Consider the following 20,384-nt stretch of genomic DNA (forward strand, 5'->3'; position numbering starts at 1 on the left):
TTGAAATATTCTATTTATTGCTGTCAAATGATTATTCGCGATTAATCACATTCAAAATAAGCAAGTTTTTGTATACATAATACATATGTTTGTGCTGTGTATATTTATTATGTATATATAAATACAAACACGTGCATTTTTAGATATGAAATATTTGTTTATAATGAAAATTATATGAACACAGATGCAAATATTTTAAATATATATACACTACATTATAAACATAAACAGAACACATATATATTTTGTAAACAAAAAATATTTTGTATGCAATTAATGGTGACTAATCGTTTGATAGCACTAATTATATCATATTTCATTACATTATATTATATCATATATGATATTTGCAACTCTCAATGTTGAAATCAAAAACACTACACTTCAGCACAGACCCGAGGTGCAAGAATAGAGCCTGAAACATCTGGACATGCAATCTTATGCAAAGATGAGCAAAACACACCCACGATTTGTACTAACAATCTACAATGGCAACATGGAAAGCATTAGGGCGGTTAACACTATCATACTGAAATGAATTTTGAAAGCAACTCTTCTTTTTTTCAATCAAACAGGATATGGCTCACGAGTAACAAAGATTGTGGGCGGACGAACCCCTGACGCAAAACTTCCAGCTCTGGAGCCAAGAGTCACAAAGGCTATCGCTTCCATTTCTTTCGGAAAAACAAAACGTACAGAGACATCAGAGAAATGCGAATAACTGTGGACTTGATGGTATTTGAATTTCAGAGAACCCAGAGGTCTGATGAAGAAGGTCTACAGTAATAACGGCCTGAGAAAGTGTCTATTTGTCAGAGAAATCGAGCATTAATTAATGACCAGCTGCCAAACTGCAAAATCGCTAATAATACTTAAGCTTGTGCCTTGGGCCTGTCAGCCACACACAAATCAATAGATCGACAGTTTCCACTGTACAGCATAAGTCCACGTCCGTTTAAACACACACACACACACACACACAGCTCGGCATTAGAGAGAGTTCTGGCTGAACTGGGCTGGATGTCTCCGACTGCTGCCAGTCTCTTTCTCTCCCTCCGAGTCCGTTTTCCCAACGCGCAGCCCGAGCTAGATTAGCTAATTAAGGGGGACTGAGGCAGATCTGTAGCTGGTGTGGCGGCGTGTTTTGACAGGTGGGCTTAGCGAACTGTGATTAGGGGAGAGGCCACGGCGAAGCGGTTAAGCCTTCCGTAAGCCCCTCGCCGACATCAGGAGCGATGCAATGCATGCAGACCCCTGAAAACCACTGCTAGTTTTGAGAAGGAGGAGGGGGTGGGTGATTCGTGATTGACACCTTGAAAAGCTGAGATTGTGCCCCGTCCGCAACCTGTCCTGTCTGAATGTGTTAGGAAAACACCTGACTTTTGACAAACAGCCCTTTTTGGACTTTTTAAAAGAATATTCTGGCCTCAGTACAAGTTGCAAATTGCAGCATAAGATAATTTAAACGAGGACAGCGCAAAAAGCTTGTAATGAAGGTGAACGGGTCAGTTTATTTAGTTATTTATTTGTACAAGCAGAAATAATGTTTGTGCTAATCAGCATTACGACGACATTACGATAACAACAACTGTCAACTGAGCTTGTACTGAATCTGAACGATTTCTTTAAGGCCCTCTAATGTGACTTAATGTGTCACTGAATGCTCCTGAATAAAAAAAGCTACAGACATAAAAACTAAACAGGATGAGAAATCATTACATTTAATTCTTTCATTATGGCCTGTTGCTTTGTTCTCAAGCAAAGTTTGACCAGCCATTTTAAAAACAAATGTGAGTAGAATGTTTATTAAATTGCATATGTATCGCCAGAGGTAAAGCTGTAGCTGACGCTTCACTCCATAGATTAATGCATGAGTTCAATGCATTGAACAGCGCTGACGTGGAGCATCGAAAGAGCCTTTACACTTAAAAAAAAAGCAACAGACAGCACTTGCACAAGCAGTAACTGCTGGCAAGCGGGCAGATATGACCAGTTCAACAGTTTTAATAAACTCTCTCCACCTTACGCCAGAAGCTCTTTGTTTTCTCTCGGGTTCACAAGTGTTTCTTTGTTTTTGCGCGTATGTGTGTGCGCGCGTGCGTGCGCTCACAAGAGTGGGAACGCTGCGTGTGTGCGTATGTTTGTGCATTCAGCTATTTGTGAGCAATTCCTCATAGAGCTTTCTCAGCAGGTAAAGATGTGCTCGTGTGGGTGATGGGAGTAGGATTAGTATTATCTAAAACTCTCCAGCCGCCCTGAGTATCATCCACCGTGCTTAAGTTAAGGTGCAAGACCGGGTGATTTGCATAAGTAATTAGCTAATGTGCTGTTCAATTTCACTCCCATCTGGCTGCCTGAGCAGGCCCTCATTTCTCAAATTGACAGGCTGGTCTCTATCACTACCCACACTGCAACAAGGCGCACACCAAATTAATTTGTCAACCTTCTCCAGTAATGGGATGTTCACCTTGAAAACTCAATTTTCCTGAGTCCGACTGAGAGAAAAGGTAGGAATTTGCTCTAAAATATATCACAAAAAATAACAAAAGCATGGCTAGATGGTTTCTGAGAGCTCTTCGGAAAGTGACAGTATAAAGTGCACGAAAAAGACTTCACACACCAGATGCGCACGCAAGAAGCCACGGAAGTATCTGTTTACTAAAAATGACCTAATTGGCCATTATTAGAGATATGTAAATATTTGTTTTCTCAGGAAGAAAAAAAGGCCAAAAAAAACTATTGCTATAGTATATGCTATAGTATATTCATTTGAATAAAAAGGCAATAACAGAACATTAACAAAAAAAAAAAATAAAGAAAAAGAAAAATTGTTGATCAGATAAAATTAAACAAAAATAATTTTAAAATGTAAAATATAAAATAAAATTACTGAAAGCTCAAACATATTTAGAAGCACCTCACTGAGCAAACTTTTTTTTTTTTTTTTTTTAAATAAATGTAATGTATAAATAAATAAAAGGAAATAGTCAAGTGTGCTGGAAAGTCACATAACTTTTAATTAGCCACATCACGCATTAAATACAACAAAAAGATTGATGTTAAATTAGTAGCAATAATCTGTTCAATAGGACATTTTAGGACTTGTGTCTGGACATCTAAGCATTGACTTTCTGTCTTTTCTTTGTTGTGCACCGTGGGCCTGGTTACTGTCTTATGGGTGCTGGGCATTGGGGGGCTGGTTTGGCACAGACGCCACTGATGCCAGGGTGTTCAGCTCAGGGACCACTCGGGGAAATGAGCCAAAAAAAGAATTTAATGAAACCCCCACCCTGCCCAAAATTAATTTTCAGTCTCATCTCTGGCCGGGAGCAGTGTGAGTTCTGGGACCCCCAGTCCATTTGTGGAGGCCTGGATGTAGGGTGAAGGGAAAACGGCTCATATAAATAAAAACATTACTCCTCTCAATACTTTTCTTTCTCTGTATTTCATTTTTGCTTGATGGTGACTACATAGTTATTAAATTCCTTTGTGCGTTGTCTCACTGCTCTTAAAACGGCTATTCATTTTGCCAGCTGCCACCCACTACAACATAAAGAGTCCCTAAGAACCTCATGGGTGACGTGGGATTTCTGGAGTGGGCCCAGAACCCACTCACACATGCACAAATACCTAAATACACACACTTACGCACACAGCCACTATATCACTTTTTATGGCAAAGGCACTGATTTTCTGTGGACTGAAACGTACTTGCCGCATTCATCACTCAGCATTTAAACAGTGTTGGGTAAAGTAATCCATTACCAATTACTAATTACTTCTTTAAAATTGTAATTTGACTCCATTGCTGATTATTACATTTGAAAAGATTACTTAATGCACCAGATTATTAATTACTTGCAAGTTACTTTTATGTCTACTTTACTTTCTTAAGTTATCAAAACTTAAAAATACACTTCAAAGTGAAACTCATAGTTCTTTCAGAAATTGAATATTGACTGAAAAATTACAAGCACCAAAACAATCACTTATTTTTTTCCTGATAACAGCAAAATCCTGTAAAATTTGATTGTTTGATTGTACATTTAAAACTGTAAATGGTTTTATCAATAAACACGGGGTGCACTTTCTGCATTTTCAGTCACCGCAATTCTTTCCTGAAACGCATCACTAAAATGAAAGAAATCTCAGCAAATACACAGACATGGTAAATATATAGATATATATATATATATATATATATATATATATATATATATATATATATATATATATATATATATAAAGAAATGTAGAAGTGCCTATTTTTGAGCAAACATACTGAACTTAAAAACCATTAAGATTTTTGGACCTGAAACGTCTATGCTGCAATCATTCAGTGGCATTTAAACAACACTTCAGTGCTTTATTTTTGTCTAATAAAGCAGCAGTGGCCCCAGTGTTCATTTAGGTCTGCTTCTACGCACTGAGGCATTGAGCTTCTGTCCTGATGGATGCTGGGAGATGCATTCTGGGCCCTCAGATGCCTCGCTGTCTGTCCAGCGCACCATCAAATGCTTTCCATGCCATTTAGCGCCGTGAATCCCACGCCACAGCGCGTGCCCGACCTTGGCGTTTTCTAGTGGCTCTGCCCGTGCCATCTGCAGCCGGCAGGCTTGGGTAGTAAAGCATCTCGACCCTGCGATTCGGGCACATTACGCCCCCACAAGGGGCTCGGCCAGATGGCACTACCCACTAAGAGGGTTTTACTGCCGCTAAAGACGCCTGGGCAGCAGCGGTGCCCACTCTCTCTCTCTCTTCCTCGTTTGCCACTGCCAAATGCTCCTTCAGCAGACACGGCGGTCATGATTAGCAGGCAACAAACAATCCTTTAGCATCCACCAGGGCCTGCTGAACAGCACCATGCAGCCAGAGCCTTTAGCGTAAAGACGAAAAAGAGAGAGACAAACGGCCTGCCTTTCATTACTCGGACTCGTCTACAGAGACTGATCTTTCTGCTCCCGTCATAAAGCTGCCGTTAACTGCCTACAGACTGTGCCTGATGAGAACCAACCCCTGAATTTGCTTGATAAAGCACTGGATTTGTTTTCCCACAATGGCTTATGGTCGGTCACAGTTGGCCCACATGGCGAAGCTAAAAAGTGTTACTGGCCCTCCAACGCTAACTTATCAAACTGATCGCATTTAAATGATTAGGTATAATGGGGTGAAGAATGAAAATAAGCAAAAACATCTGACAAAATCAAGCCACCCTCTGCAACGTGAAAAATCTCCTACAGTGCATTGGTACCTAATGCTAGTGTAAATGGCTTTTAGCTGACTGTTCCAGGGTCAAGGTTTGGCTCATTAACTTCAACAGTTAGACCCTACTGGCAGTAGACAAAAAAAAATGTGTTTTCACATACTAAAATTGCTGTTTATAGTTTTGAATATAGAGTGATATATACAGTCAAATACCAGATACAATTTTTCACTATCAGTAAAACTGCTAAACATTTGGGACCAAAATGGTTGACCTAAATTAGTATTATCCAATTGTGTGCTTAAATTTAACAACTGACGGTATAATTCATTACATACCTTTCTATCAAAGTTACGTGACATTATCAAGATGAATTTGTTCCAACACAGTTTAACTCAAAGTCATGTTTTATTACCATTTTTCGAAACTATAGTGAATAAACAGTGATAATGTAAGAAATGTAAGTTTTGGTTTGACTGTAGAATGATCAATAGCACCAACTGCAACCTGTCTGGTGGTATTTTCAGAGCCAGTATGTATGGTCAGTCTGGCCATTACCCCACGTCAGGGGACATATAGATCACTCGGCTCAGGTGAGGGGGAAAAATAGGAAAAATCATGCGTGTGGTCAGAAAGAAATCAATAAATTCATTTTCTGTTGGGCAGTTTGCAAGAGTAGAGTAGGGGTGTGTGCTGGAGACACCATGGATGGTACCACAGGCTGCAGTGTGCGAAAAACAGATGGTTTTACTTGGGCTTCTACAAGTATCCGTTATCATTAAGGAACTTTGAGAAAACCTGCACTTAAATGAGGGATACAAAACAGTAGGTACATTTACCAAGCCTGGCTTAAATGTCTCTAAGGTCTAGCTTAACTCATGCGGAGATCTCTTAGTAAGCTTGTTAGTATTGCAGCAATGTCTAAAACTCCAGTCAATCACACAGATGGTAAAGCCCCGATCGAGAAAGTCTTATTCTCAGCTGACTATAGGTCTTACCGGTAGAATCCACAGCACGGTTAAAATGCGTGAGGGGTGAGCGGTGGCCCTTATGTAAAGTGTTGACAGGATCAGAGGTGGAGGAAGGGATCTTTACTGGACTCCTGGCCCAATTAAGCGTCAGTTGCTGTGGTTGATTAAGGGATTAAAACGGGCCGGTTGATGAGCTCAGTATTGACTGCTAGAAGAGAACGAGCAAACCTAAATCCCCTCATCTCTCTGGAGTCACTATTCCTGCAACCTGGCCTCTGGACTAGTGTGAGAGTGTGTGCGGAAGACGCATGCATCTGAATACGTGTAAAATGTGAAAACGTAAATTTGTAAATTTTGTGTGAAAGTGCAAAAGCCTAAAGCAGAAAGTTCACTGAAAAATGGAAATTCATCATTTACTTATGTCGTTTCAAACCTGTGTAAGCTTCTTAAGGGGAAAAGCATTAAATTATTGTAAAACATTTATCAAAATGATTTTATAATATATCAAAAACATTTTATATACGCTATTTTAAAGAAAAAATAAATAACTTGACTTTGTAATCACTAATCAAAATGTTAAAACTTGGCTTTTTACATTCAATCAATACCCATTGAATAAATTTCCTGCCTAATTTTTTCTTTGAAATCAATCAAATTATAGAATTAAACTGAGTTGCGAAGAGCAAGTCACATTGACTTAAATTTGCATGTGCTTTATTTGAACTGTGTGCATGTGTGTAGAGTAGCATTGGGGTTTTATCAGGAAAGTTTATAGCTGCTGGTGGTTTTACTTGCAGAGGTAAAAACAGGTTTTTCTTTTTTCTTTTCTTTTTTTGCTCCCTGTTTTATGACATGATTGATTTTCTTTCATCGGCCGAGACTCCCCAGGAGATGTGAGGTGGGGGTGGATAGGTCAGGGAAAACTGAAGCTTATGTGTGTGTGTGTGTGTGTGTGTGTGTGTGTGTGTGTGTGTGTGTGTGTGTGTGTGTGTGTGTATTTTCACCGGACTTAACCAACCAGCTCTTTCCGTGTATGTTGGACAACTTGAGTGCTTCACACTGTGTCTGGATGCAACATGCTAGGGAACACTAACTGAAGAGGGTTAGAGACATCATCTTCCCCAAACACACACACACACACTCTATCTATTCACCTCTATTACTGTTGGAGACAGAGATGATTTTTTCATTAAAATTCACTTCAGAGTGTCATGAAAAAGTACTTATTATTACTTATAGTAGACACATTACCTGCAAGTGTATATATTACAAGTCTTTTTGTATTTAACAACAGAGTATTTCATCCGGCCGTCCATATAAAAGGATGAAAAAGTCACTGAAAGAGGAAGGCATGCCTAGATTTAGAGCGCTCCAGTAATTAGCAAGCAACCACCCAGAACACCTTAGTAACCATAAAGCAACGCCCTAAAAAGCTTTCAAAACACCCTATCTATTGTTTAACACTGACGTTTTATGACCTAGAATAACTAACAGTAAAAATCTGTAAAATTATTAAAATTGTGAAATATTAATATGAAATATATACATATTTTTTAAATATCTCATATCTTCATAACTTCATTATGGTAAATTACTGTGACACAACCTCAAGTGGTTTAACGACAGCATGAATGTTCAATAATCATACACTGATAGTAAAAATCTAAATAAATTAATTGTCAGTTTAACTCATTTTAATAACTGTAGGCCAACACGGTAAAAAATAAATGATGGTTAACTGAAGTTATCAAAAAACAATCTGACTGGCCACTAACTGGTTCTGTTCTGGTGGTGGAGACTGCACCCCTGGCTCCGGTCCGACTGATCAATGTATTACAAGACAATGTGTTTTTACTTAGGGCATAAATCCATGTGAAAGTGCACCCGGTTCTGGCTACCAGAGGGGACACGGCTCAGACAAATCGCCCCACTTATCCCAATCCCAACACACGCTACATTACTCTCCGCAGATTTGGGGGGGCATCCCCTTCTGCCCACCATTAGCCACTTTATTTCATTCCTGGGATCAAATTTGTTGTCCAGTTAGGCCTCTCATCTCCAACTCAAAGGGAATAAATAAAAGCAAGCTTTATTGCTCGGCACCCTGAAACAAGAAAGAGGGCAAGGAGAGAGGGAGAGAGAAAGAAAAAAAAATCTCCAATTCATTCGGATCCAGTCAATAACACTGTAATATTTATGAAGGCTGGATGCTGGCCTGCCCTAAAACCCAAACTCCAGCAATCCTGAATTATAAATTGGTATTGATTTGTGTTGTGTTTTGTGTGAGTGTGTGTGTGTGTGTGTGTGTGTGTGCAAGCGTGTGTTTGTTGGAGAGACTGAGAAATATAGAAACGGTGTGTGTGCGTGTGCGTGTGTGTGAGTGTGTAAGAAAGACAGACAGAGAAAGTGTGTGTGTAATTGCGTGTAGAGGCAGTATTCGTTTGGAAAGCGAGAGACGGTGTGTTTTTACGGGGCCGATAAAATTCTAACAAGAGGTGTATATAGCTTCAGGTGGGCAAACGAGTGTGTGCACAGAGTTGTGTGTGAGTATGAATGAGAATTGACATGCCTATGCAAGAATGTCTGTATATAATACTATAAACGTAAGGAGGTGTATTTGTGACTGCACATCCATACTGTACATGTGTGTGAGGTTTAAACTATGGAGTCTTACTAACAACAACAAAGCATCAAATATACATGATCCTCCGGCTCTAGAGATCTATGTCAGCTGCACATAACACAACAAAGGCCGACCCAGACAAACACCAGCACAATAAACTACACCGCCACAACTCGCATGCAAGCCAGGCTTCATCACAAGCAATCCCCGCACTGGGAAAAGCTCTCTGTGTAACGGTGGACGCTAATTAGTGGTGTTTACTAAGGCACTTAAGGCAAGCAGCACTATTACAATTGCTCATACTTAGGGTTTGTGATTTAACACACTTCTGACCAAGTATTAAATGTACTGTTGGTGCTACAAAGGAGGATGGGTGTGCTATTTATTTTCAAAACATCTAGATTTATAGTTTTTACATGGCAGACTAAAAACACTGTTTTACAACCATGAATTGCTCTCTGAATTACTGATATTAAATGTAAATTATTGTTTATAAAATATTAAACATTACTACTGTTTAAAGGTTTGTGTAAGATAATGACTTCAATCATTTAAATAATTATTATTTTATAAGAAATTATTTTTTAAAGTAATTATTTTAATTTAAAACTTTTATATACCACATTGATTAAAAGTAACAGTAAAGAGTTTTAAAACGTTGCAAAATATTACAATTTCTACTTCTATTATATTCTTTTTTGGATATTTATATTTCTTTTCCTACTTCTATTCTATTATATTTTTTAAAAATCTTTCTACTTCTTCTTCTTCTGCTTCTATTCTATTCTTTCTTTTAAAATGTTTTTTTTTTTTTTTAAATGTGTAAGCAATATTCTCCGCACCAAATCAGAAAAAAAAGATTTATGAGCACCAAATTAGCAAACTAAAATGATTTCTGAAGGATCACGTGTCCCAGAATATTGGAGTAATTTTGTAAAACTTGTTTGTGTTGCAATTTGAAAGTGACCGTTTCAAATTACAACAGAAGTCAATCAGGAGTTCACTGAGACAATATAACATCTCAATGGGAAGATCTGAGTGTGTTTATCTGTATATTAGTGATTATGTAACGCTCAGTCCCTAAAGCAGTCTCCTGTGGCTGGCTACTACGCTGCCACGGTCACCCACATCAGATTTATGGATCTTTATATAGAAATCAATACCCTCTTAATCTGCTCCTCTTTCTCTCTCCAATCTCCTCTGGCCTCCATCCCTCCCCCTTCTCCATTCTCACTCCGTTTCCATTTCTCCACCTGCCTCCATCCAGCCCCTGCCTTTCTCTCTCGTTTGCCCTCCACCCCACCTCTACCCTCATCCACACCATCGCTTCTGTCCTCCACACCCCTCTCCCTCGGCCTGTGCTTCTTTCTCTGGGCATGTCAAGGCCAGATTGCACCCTGAGACAGTGAGAGACCCAGAGGACGTAGGAAGGAAAGGAAAAAGAAAGCATAGATGGAGTGGCTGAGGATAAATCGCACTCATTCAAAACCACATCAAGGACGTTCTATACCGCTGTGTTTTCCTGCTGTTCAGCTGTGTGGGATTTCGGAGGTGAGGTAGAGTAGATTTGGACCTGTAGAGTTCAGCTCACAAATCACTTCCTGATCCAGTTGGGAACTCTAGAGGTAGAATGACCTTTCTTTTGCTTTTGTTACTGTTTACTGTGTGTTTACTGTGTTCAACCGCATAACATCGCTTCCTATATAGACAACCTGACAAAACAAAACGCAATAAATTGTGAATCAACTTTAATTGAAGTTTTTGTTCTAAAACAAGAGATTTTATGTTATGTCGGCCCACTGGTTTCTATTTTTGTCCCATTGTTCTGGGTAGGCTGTAGTATATTCTCAGTGGTCTGAAATGTTAGCATTAAACTATTCACAACACATTTAGGAGTGAAACTAGAAATTCAATGAAAATTTGAAAAATATTTGGATACATAATGATAAAGATCCAATAAATAAACAGAAAAATACATAATTAGATTTCTGTTAAACAATGGAAATAAAATTAACAGTTAAATTTTTTTATAAAAATGTAATAAAATTAACTGTTAAAAATGAATAAAATATTTTATTTAAGTAGGAAACATACAGTTAATCACTGAAAACGAAAAGCAAAAAAATCAGATTTTCAGTGAGAAAAATGAAAGACGACAAATACAAACAAGAAATAAAATGCAATACTGAATAAATATAAAAACTATATAAAAAAATGATTAAATAAAAAAACAAATAAATTAGGAGGAAAATGAAAAAAAAAATTAAAAAGGAGGGAAAAAATAACTGAATTGAATTAGGTTAAAATACTATTTTACTACTTAAATGCTAATATAGTCAAACATTCAATGTAAAATTAGAGAGGAAATTACAACAATAAAAACATTCAAAAAAAAAAGTTGGTTTAAAGATAGACTAAAATGCTTATTAAAATGACAAGACCCTAAGAAAGGCAGAATATATACTATGATTTAGATTTAGGGAAGTGTGTATGTGGAAATACGTAGAAGTAAATTTGATATGTTTAACCACATATGCAGTTCTGTATTGAAAAGCACTTTATGTGAGCACCTCTCGAGAACATCTGCAGTTTGACCGGACCATGACCTGCACAGAGCCCCACACTGATCTGGATCTCCATGGGGCGACAGGACCGCTCTATCCTTTCAGCAGCTTAAGGAGGAGCAGGCAAACCCCCTTCCCATCTGCTGGCCAGAATCAGCACCATGGATAGAGCCACCTTAATGAAGCATGGCACCATACCCTCTGATGCAAAACAGCAGGGCCTCGTTAGGACTGTTTTTAATTGGACAGACGTTCGTGTAACTAAGGTAAAAGGGGGGTAAAGTTATCAGAGAGATAAAAAGTGGTGTGGACGTATCGGATATTTAAATGGACACATCAACTATATGATGCAAGAATGTAATACTGTAAAAAAAAAGTATAGGATTTTAACAGTAAAAGACTTCTAACTGGATAACAGTTTTTTTATTATATAGTGCCAAAATCTGAGTAAATAAAAAGATATAAGCAGGCATAAAGCTGGCTGTATTAGACACTGAAATAGTAGAATTTTTTTCAAATGTTCAAAAATATTAACTATTTAAAAATGTATTACAAAAATTATTACATTTATTTATATATATATATATATATATATATATATATATATATATATATATATATATATATATATATATATATATATATATATTAATTAATTGGAGAAAAAAATATTACACCTTCATCTGGACAGTTAATGTGAACAAATCTAAATTTATTAGGACATTTTGGATAATGTCACTTTAACATTTTATCAACTATTTGTTGCTGTTGTTACTGTTATTGGAGTTATTACAGTTATTTTACCACAATAACAGGGCAGTCTTAGTATAATTATCAGATTTTATACTGTACTCCTCTGGCATCAGAATATGGGTTAGACTCTGAGTTCAGGCCCAGTTCAGTGATATCCTGTACGGTCTTAGTCAATACTGGGGCGTGGCTAAGAGGGCCCCTGACTGTGTTTACTTTCCCAGATTACACAGCACCCAGCGTTCCTTCTTTGAGACCCGCAGGAGGCAGCGATATGTCGACAGAGGGATGAGGAAGAAGCGATCGATAGCTTTTCCCTCACAGAGGGGTACCGAGGGATAATGCTAGCATTAGTGACAGGCACTGGAGGGGTGGATTTAGCTGCAACACTTCCACGCTTGCTGGAGGGGGGGCGATCAGATTCCCATGACCCCAAACACGCTCTGCCGTTCAGTGGAAGGAGGCGATGCTCACCTGGCTGTTTGGAGAATCTGGCTCCGAGCGTCTATCAGCATCCCTAAAGAAGCTGCACGAAACCCCGCATAATGGTGTAAGAACTGACAGATGCGTAGTTGTTTTGTTTGAGTTCCTCCTCCTTCTATTTCTGCCTTTCTGCTTCTCTCTTTCTCCATCAGAGCAGGCCCTCAGGAGCACATCCATCCCTGCAGGGCCCGGGGCCGTTCTGCAGGCTGTGACTAAGCCTGAGCCTAATGTTGCCGGCCCCACAGGCTCCCAGACACATCTCACCTCAGGCTCTGGATGCAAACACAACACTTTCTCCATAGAGAGCAGTAAACAGGCACTACAGATGCCCCTCGCTCTGCTGTAACTCCTGCCAGCCTCACCGACTGCTTCATCTGTTTTTAAGTGAGCAGAAGTGCAGACCTTTTGCACAAAGCTTTTTGTGTGTTACAGCAGCAACGAAGAACAGATATAAATATAGTTCACCACAAAAAAGCACACAGGAAAATAAACACAAATAAAACCAGATCTGACCATTAAAATTACATTAGTTGGTTTAATTTGTTGTGAATAGCTTAATTTTTGGTGACCGAGGTGTTGAGAAAAAGAATTGACAATTTTATTAAACAAGGAGGTGAAACCCAAAGGTGTTGAGTACATCAGATTTGTTGGGTATACAAAATGACAATACTTTTTTATATTAATATTTATATGTTTGATATATTTTTAGTAAAATATATATATATATATATATATATATATATATATATATATATATATATATATATATATATATATATATATATATTTTTTTTTTTTTTTTTTTAGATATTTTCTTTTTTTTTCTTTTTCTGAGAGGGTCTGATTCTTATAAGCACCTGAAGATTTGTTGCTTTGTTAATAAAATTACATGTTTACATTTCAAATTCAATATTTTAAAATAAAGAGTATTAAATAAAAATATAATTATTTTACAATTATTTTTTATTTATTTCTATCCCTATTTTATTACAGTTAGTTGATCTAAGCTGTGCACTGGCAGCTGAAAGTCATATTGGTATGCAAATTAGTAGTCTGAACGTATTTACAGAGCGTATTTTTTATTTTATTTATATCTTTTTTCATCTTATATTGCTCCACGGAGGTCATGTTAAGCATGGGTCTATGCTGAAAGGAACTCACACATAAGGATGGCTTTAAATGCAGCATTATAGGATGCATTTAGGATTGAAAAAGTAACAATTCTGCAGCTTTAAAGGCAAGTCTTCGTACATGGGTGATACTGCAACAACAAACCAGTAAACATCCAAGTCCATGAGGACGTTGATGCTCCAGATAAGTTACAGTGAGTTAACCTTCTGTTGGAGGCTTCTGTGCGGCAGAGGGTGAGACTGTAACAACAGAACCGAGAGGGAAGGTGCTTGTGGTTGTGTGGCTTTCTATTTGCAGGCCTGGCTGTGTAGCTGGTGTAGCGAGAGTTGAAACGGATAGCCGCATGAAAGAGGAGAGGTCTACAGCACAAACAGCGACTGCCGTATTTCCCTTCAATCCTCTCAGTCGGCCACTCAAGGTCATCATCGCACTACGGCTAAGATAAAAACACACGTTGGCATTAGGTTGTGGCTGCATGATTAGTGTTAAAATGGTCAGAAATGATCCTTTTCCAAGACACACTCAGCTGTGGTGCTTCTGTAGCTGTATGGGTTCGAATCAGGCTTGCAACAAGTCATTATGCCATTTTCCCGTCATCTACTTTTACTATTCAAAAAAAAGCATAAAAACATAATTTCTTTTAGAGGGAGAGCTAAATGAGCAGGAATGGTTGTGTTCGGTTGATGGGGGTGCTTTGGGTAAAAATGGCTCAATAGACTCAGGGTTAATGAGAGATGACCATTCTAGAATCGCAATGGGAACTTTACGCTCCACATCGTCATGCGACTGGCCTCATTTCACCTGCATCTGTCACTGTTTTTATCCCAGTGCCACCACCAGGACTGCAGCATGCTCAAAAATTGTTCTCGCTTTCTGTTCATACTGTTGTTTCTTCTCTATTCCACAGAAGTATGTATGAGAGCCGAATGAGGAACAAGACAGGTCCCCCTGTGAGGGACAGGATATACTGAATTATTGAACCAGCCAAAAGGGCCACCTGCCCCTACAACACACCATTATCATTCATATTTCACACATAAAACACACACACATACACACGCACTAAAACACACAGTACCTGCGTAATGGACAGACCTCTTGGTATGAATTCAACCTAAAAAATATCATGGAAGTCAATGGCTACCACAAGCTTAAATTCTATATTCTATATTCTATAAATAATCTTCATTTGTGTTCACCCGGAAAAAAAAAAACTGGTTTGAAACAAGTGGAGGTGAGTAATCGATGACAAAACTGTTCCTTTAAGAAGCATTTCATGTGATAATAAAAATATGCTTTTGTGACGACTAAAAGTGACTGCAAATTATTACTCTGAAAATGAATAATCAATAAAACAGTTGAATCACTGTTCCTGATATTCCATATTAAAGCACATTAAAGACTTACCAGTCCTGAGTGTATAATGACATACATGTACAGTATCCGCCTGTAATGTGTCTCTAACACACACGTACATAAAATCTGCCTCTTTAACACCCTTCTCTTCTGCCTCTGACTCATCTCCACTTCCAAGAGCTCATCATTTTTTTCAATTTTACCCAGGCTGCCCAGTAATGTCCTTCTTTTATTGCAAATCTATACTCTTAATCTGGCCGGCACCGATGGGCGCGCAGCTCGATCAATAGAACGCGATTGCTGGGAAGAGTCCAGAGAGGCTGATAACCAAAAACCAGCAGCCACCCCCACTGGGTTAAGCTCTGACATAGACATGCACATATATGTACAACCACACACAGCGCAAACGCATACAATCAGTTAAAGTAAGGGTTAATATTAAGTTGCACACATGCACATTTGTATATAGATGTAGAGACAATCCTATACGCACTATCAAACATACGTAGGGTTAAGTTCTGGCATAAGCACACATACTTTATCAATCAATCAAAAAAATAAATAAATAAAAATAAATAAAAAAAAATTATATATATATATATATATATATATATATATATATATATATATATATATATATATATATATATATAATTAATAAATATTAATTAGTTATAATTCTAAATGTCAAAAATTATTACCCATAAATTTAAAACCCATTACATAGTTTTTTTTCCTTTAAAATGATCTTTTATTTCAAGATTTCCATCGTTGTCACAAACCTTTGTGCATATAAAAATATTACACTTAACATGCACAGCTCAAGAACTACCTTTGTCTTAGCTATCACACATCTACTAATCTGTGCCTTACAAGACCTTTGTAAACACTTTGTAAAGACATTGAGCAAAGGTCAGTACAGTCACATGTAAATTAATATTAACCCTTATCTACAGTCTCATTTCAATGCTTCACTCCTTGTGCATGACTCAAAATGAAAAGCATGGAAGCAAATTATGACCATCACAATCAAGGCTGGATGTGTGGGAGGCGAAAGGAGGTAATTAGACCAAACTCCCCCATCCTGCTCTAAGCGCTGACAGCACCTCACAATTTATTGTCCAACTAAGAGAACTCTCTGGACGATCTAATTGCAATATTAGCTTGTACTAACACCTGTTTTAAAGCTTGCAGAGCGATATTTCACCCAGCCCATCATTGCTTGAGCACTTCTTGATCTGCAAATGGCATGTAATGCAAGTGCTTCTTGGTTTGTGTAAGTAAAGGGGTTGTGAGATACGACCCCTGACCTTTCTGACCCATACTTAACCCTAACTAAGTGGACACTAGAATAGACTCTGGAACAGGACAGGAAGTGACTGTGTCACCGTAATTGCCTTATTTCCCGCGACAGCCGATAATGATCCGAAATCAAAAAGAATCAAGTGCAGCTCTTTGTTTGTTGTTGTTTATCGCCTCCTATTAGCGGTAAACATCACGATCAATGGGGCAAAATTGATGAGACCCAACTAACGGAGAGGCAGGCGTGAAAAATGATTCCTTTGAACGCCACCAGGTCTGCTTGTGTTAATGCAAGCGTGCGCATGCGATGGCTCTTATTTGTGATGCATGGGGCAGCACAGCCGTGCACAGCAGGTCTTGATTTACAGAGCAGATCTGTGCTTGAAACAAAGGTAGAGAATGTGGAGGGCAGGATGAATGGCCGTCATTAAGCCTTTTACAGTGACGGGCGCTACAGCTGATTTGCATGGTGGGCCGGCGGCCGTCCCTCGCGCAGAACTGATTTATCTGTTGGTTTAAGGAGCTCAGGGCGTCGCTCCTATAAATACTGCCCATCTTAATAGGGCGCTAAAATGCAGTCGTATGGACCGGTCTGTCTTAAATCACACGCATCCGCTGTCACCCGTAAACACTTTAGAATGGGTTTTGGTCAGCGTAATGAGGAGTTGGGATGTGGCTGGCACACACACACACACACACACACATGCTAGACATCAGCGAATCAGCCCCCACGTAGCGCCATTCATTCCGACTACTCCCAGAGGAAACATTTTAGATGGCAATATCAGCCTCATTGTAGAGAAATGAAAAATTCAAACGCTCGCGCGCACGCTTTTGTCGTATTTTGTCGCGCCTTTGATGGTTTTCTCACCCCGTCGGTTGTTAGTAAATTGGCATTATTGGTAGTTTGTTTGCTGGTGCGGACGCAGTAATGGCTGCAGGGTTTTGTCATTTACTGAGCGGCTAAATAATGGTACATTCCATAAACGACACAGAGAGCATGAAAAGGTGACATCATCTCTGCAGGTTCGGACCTTACACCAATCAGATGCACTCCATGGCAGCTAGAGGTGAGAAGATTTTGTGTGTGGTTGTGTGTACCAGCTTTTGTAAGTGTGTGTGTGTTGAGAAAGAGGGAGGGTCACTGATTTCCGGCTCCCTTCACTTCTGTCCGCTGGATACGCTCCAAGGCCAGTCTAACGAGCCAACATGGATTTGGTAATGACCCCTGTGCCCTAGGAGGACACTCTCATTGCTGTCCTGTTTGGAAATGCACACTCTCTCACACAATCGCATCCACTCCATTCCAGTCATTACAGAACCTCCCTACAGACGCTTTTAGCGGGTAGATGTCCAGTCAACAGGGTAAAGAGTTTGAGAGAAGGTATTCAGAACAGAGTAAGCAGTTAGCAAACCTAAAACTAAAAACATTAAACCATTGGGAAAAAAGGGCTAAATCGTTTGGAATCATATTCAATATCTCTAAATGTTTCAGAATCTCAGATGTGTGGTTGCTGCGAGAGCTGCATTTGTCGAGAGGAACGGGTCTACACAGACTTGTCTTTCACTCACTTGGCGGTTGTGTCCTGCTGTGGGATGCAGGATTTGCAAAATGCACATTAATAAAATATCCAGATGCCCGTAGATGCTTTTCATTTTGGAGGGCAAGAGGAAGATAAAAGATGCTCTTACCTGTCGATGATGACAGGATCAGATGGCGTCTCGTTTCGGTTCCCGCAGCTCTTCTTGTCACAACACCGGCTGAAATGGATAAAAGACATAAGTTACACGTCTGTCTAATAGGGTTGAATCGATACTGAGATGTTTTAGGAATTTCTACCTCAGCACTGATATTGATACATGAAGATATCTATCTCTTTTTACTTTTATATTTACTGTTGTCTTAGAGAGCAACATACAAAAGTGATTGTATCCTCAGTCAAGTTGCTTGATGTTCGGTTAGATTTTGTAAATGCAGAATTTGAGAGTGACTTGAATTGGAACCAAAGAAAAAGGGCAAAAAGGTGCTTAATGACCACAGAATTACAAAACACTTTGAAGAAACACTAGAAGAAATGCTCTGCTGTGTTCTTTTAGAGATAGGGATGGAGCTATGTGGTGACCGGCAAGTCTTTCTCAAGCTGGTGGCTGCCTGACAGGTCGCCCTCTTTCTCCTCTCGCCCTGTGCTCCAGCTGGGCTGGGCCCCCGCCAAGGTCACTCAGCCTGTCTCTGACAGTTTGGACAGCACCCAGAGAAGTCCTGGTGCAGAGGCTCTCTCCCAAATGTTCTTCTCCAACACTGTCATCACCTCTGCCCTTGCCTATGCCCTCGCCCCAGGCTGGCACCTCATCTGGTGGCATGTGGTTCCCCTAAATACATCCCGCCTAGCCCATTCACCCCTTGCCAACCAAACTGGTGAGACCACTGGTGCCGCCTGCTTTGTGAAAATGGTTCCAATTAAGTTTAATCTCATCAGCTTGAGATCATCAGTCAGAAGCGAAATTTTTGTTAGCAGTAGTTTAGAGATAATTTGCATCAATATAAGAAAATCAGTGTATTTTGTAATATATTTGTAATTACATTTACATTATAAATTTTTTTGTAATGATAAATATATATATATTATATATAATATATACAGTATATATATATATACACACACCTTAATATAATATAATATTGTTTTTAAAATATGTTAATATTTTGATTGAAATTTTAAAGAAATTTACTCTTTACAAAAAAAATCTTTACATTTATATTCTTAAACATAGTTTATATTAGTATAATATAATATAATACTTAAAGAAAAAAAGAAAAAATGTTTCTATGCATAATGACAGCATAATCAGAATTAATCATGAAGCAGTGCTGCTCCTGAATAGCAGAGCAGGAGACACCAAGTTGCAGTTTCTGCTCTATTTTTCTCTAAACAGTTTGATGAAATGATGAAGTAGATGCTGAAACAAAAAAATCATTACCCTCGATTAAGATTAGCTAAGCAATAACTTCAAATCATATTGTATGGATTTTTCCGACCACTAAGACTCCAGATATATTCATCCTACTTGCTTCATGCTGTCATGCATTAGATTGCCATTTGACAAATAATCCTCACTCAGAGCCACTGAATGCAAAACGATCTGACTTTATGAATCATTTATCACATTGTTTGATCTTTAAGAACCTGAAAAAACATGAACCGTTCGTTGTTTTCCTGTTCTTTGTGTGTGTGACTGTTGCCATAGAGCGCGCCACCATAATTTATTCCCCCAGCTACTTGGAACCATTAGCAAACTTCCAGGAGACCAATTAGCATTGGAAACCCAATGGTGAGGCTGTGGTGACAACCTCCTCAAACTGCGAAAGAAGTGTTATAAACAAACTGGACCCCAGGAGCACAGCCAGGTCCGGAGGGAGGCTCGGGCCCCCGTTCGCAAAAACAAACCTTGGCGGAGCGTCCGTAATGTGGCCTTAATGGTGATCCCTCCAGGGTCTGAGCAGGCTAGCCCTGGCTTGGATAATGACGAAGGGCCAGAACCGCGAAAACAAATGCGGCTCCTCCAACCTCAAACCCCTAAAATGAGCACAGGACAAGCTGTGCTGCTTTAAAGAGGCACCAGCTCTGGTCGCGCCTACTGATTAGTCATAGATTGAGGAACAGATGCTTTAAAAGCTAACTACTCAGCTCGCTATCTCCACCGTGGCCCTCTAGTCCACCAGACGGACCTCCGGTATCCTGAAGTAGAATCACTCGAAAACTAGAAAGGTGGGTTTATCAGACAAGGGCGCAATATCAGAGTTGAGCTTATAAAATAAAACAGTCTTCAAAGCTTCCCTGGGGAAACTTAAGACTAACATCAGATAGAGTGGAACATGCTGAAGGAGTAAGATAAGACATGAAACGATAGAGAGGGACGGAGAGAATAGATGTCAATAGAGGGCTTGTTTTCAAAGGGCAAGTGTTGTAATTACCCAGCCAGGCACAGAGAGGATGCGGCCA

General features: G+C 39.0%; 1 protein-coding gene across 3 annotated transcripts in view; it reads right to left on the reverse strand.

The window, feature by feature from the left end:
• Positions 1-20,384, reverse strand: part of LOC122358094 (transcription factor COE3) — a 97,152-nt gene that overhangs the window by 52,861 nt on the left and 23,907 nt on the right. For all 3 annotated transcript variants that reach the window (XM_043257871.1, XM_043257869.1, XM_043257868.1), the window contains exon 6: positions 18,076-18,144. In XM_043257871.1, coding sequence (XP_043113806.1) covers positions 18,076-18,144 — 69 coding nt within the window. The remainder of the gene's footprint in view (positions 1-18,075; positions 18,145-20,384) is intronic.

Source organism: Puntigrus tetrazona, chromosome 14 (genome assembly GCF_018831695.1).
Source record: "Puntigrus tetrazona isolate hp1 chromosome 14, ASM1883169v1, whole genome shotgun sequence".
NCBI lineage: Eukaryota > Metazoa > Chordata > Actinopteri > Cypriniformes > Cyprinidae > Puntigrus > Puntigrus tetrazona.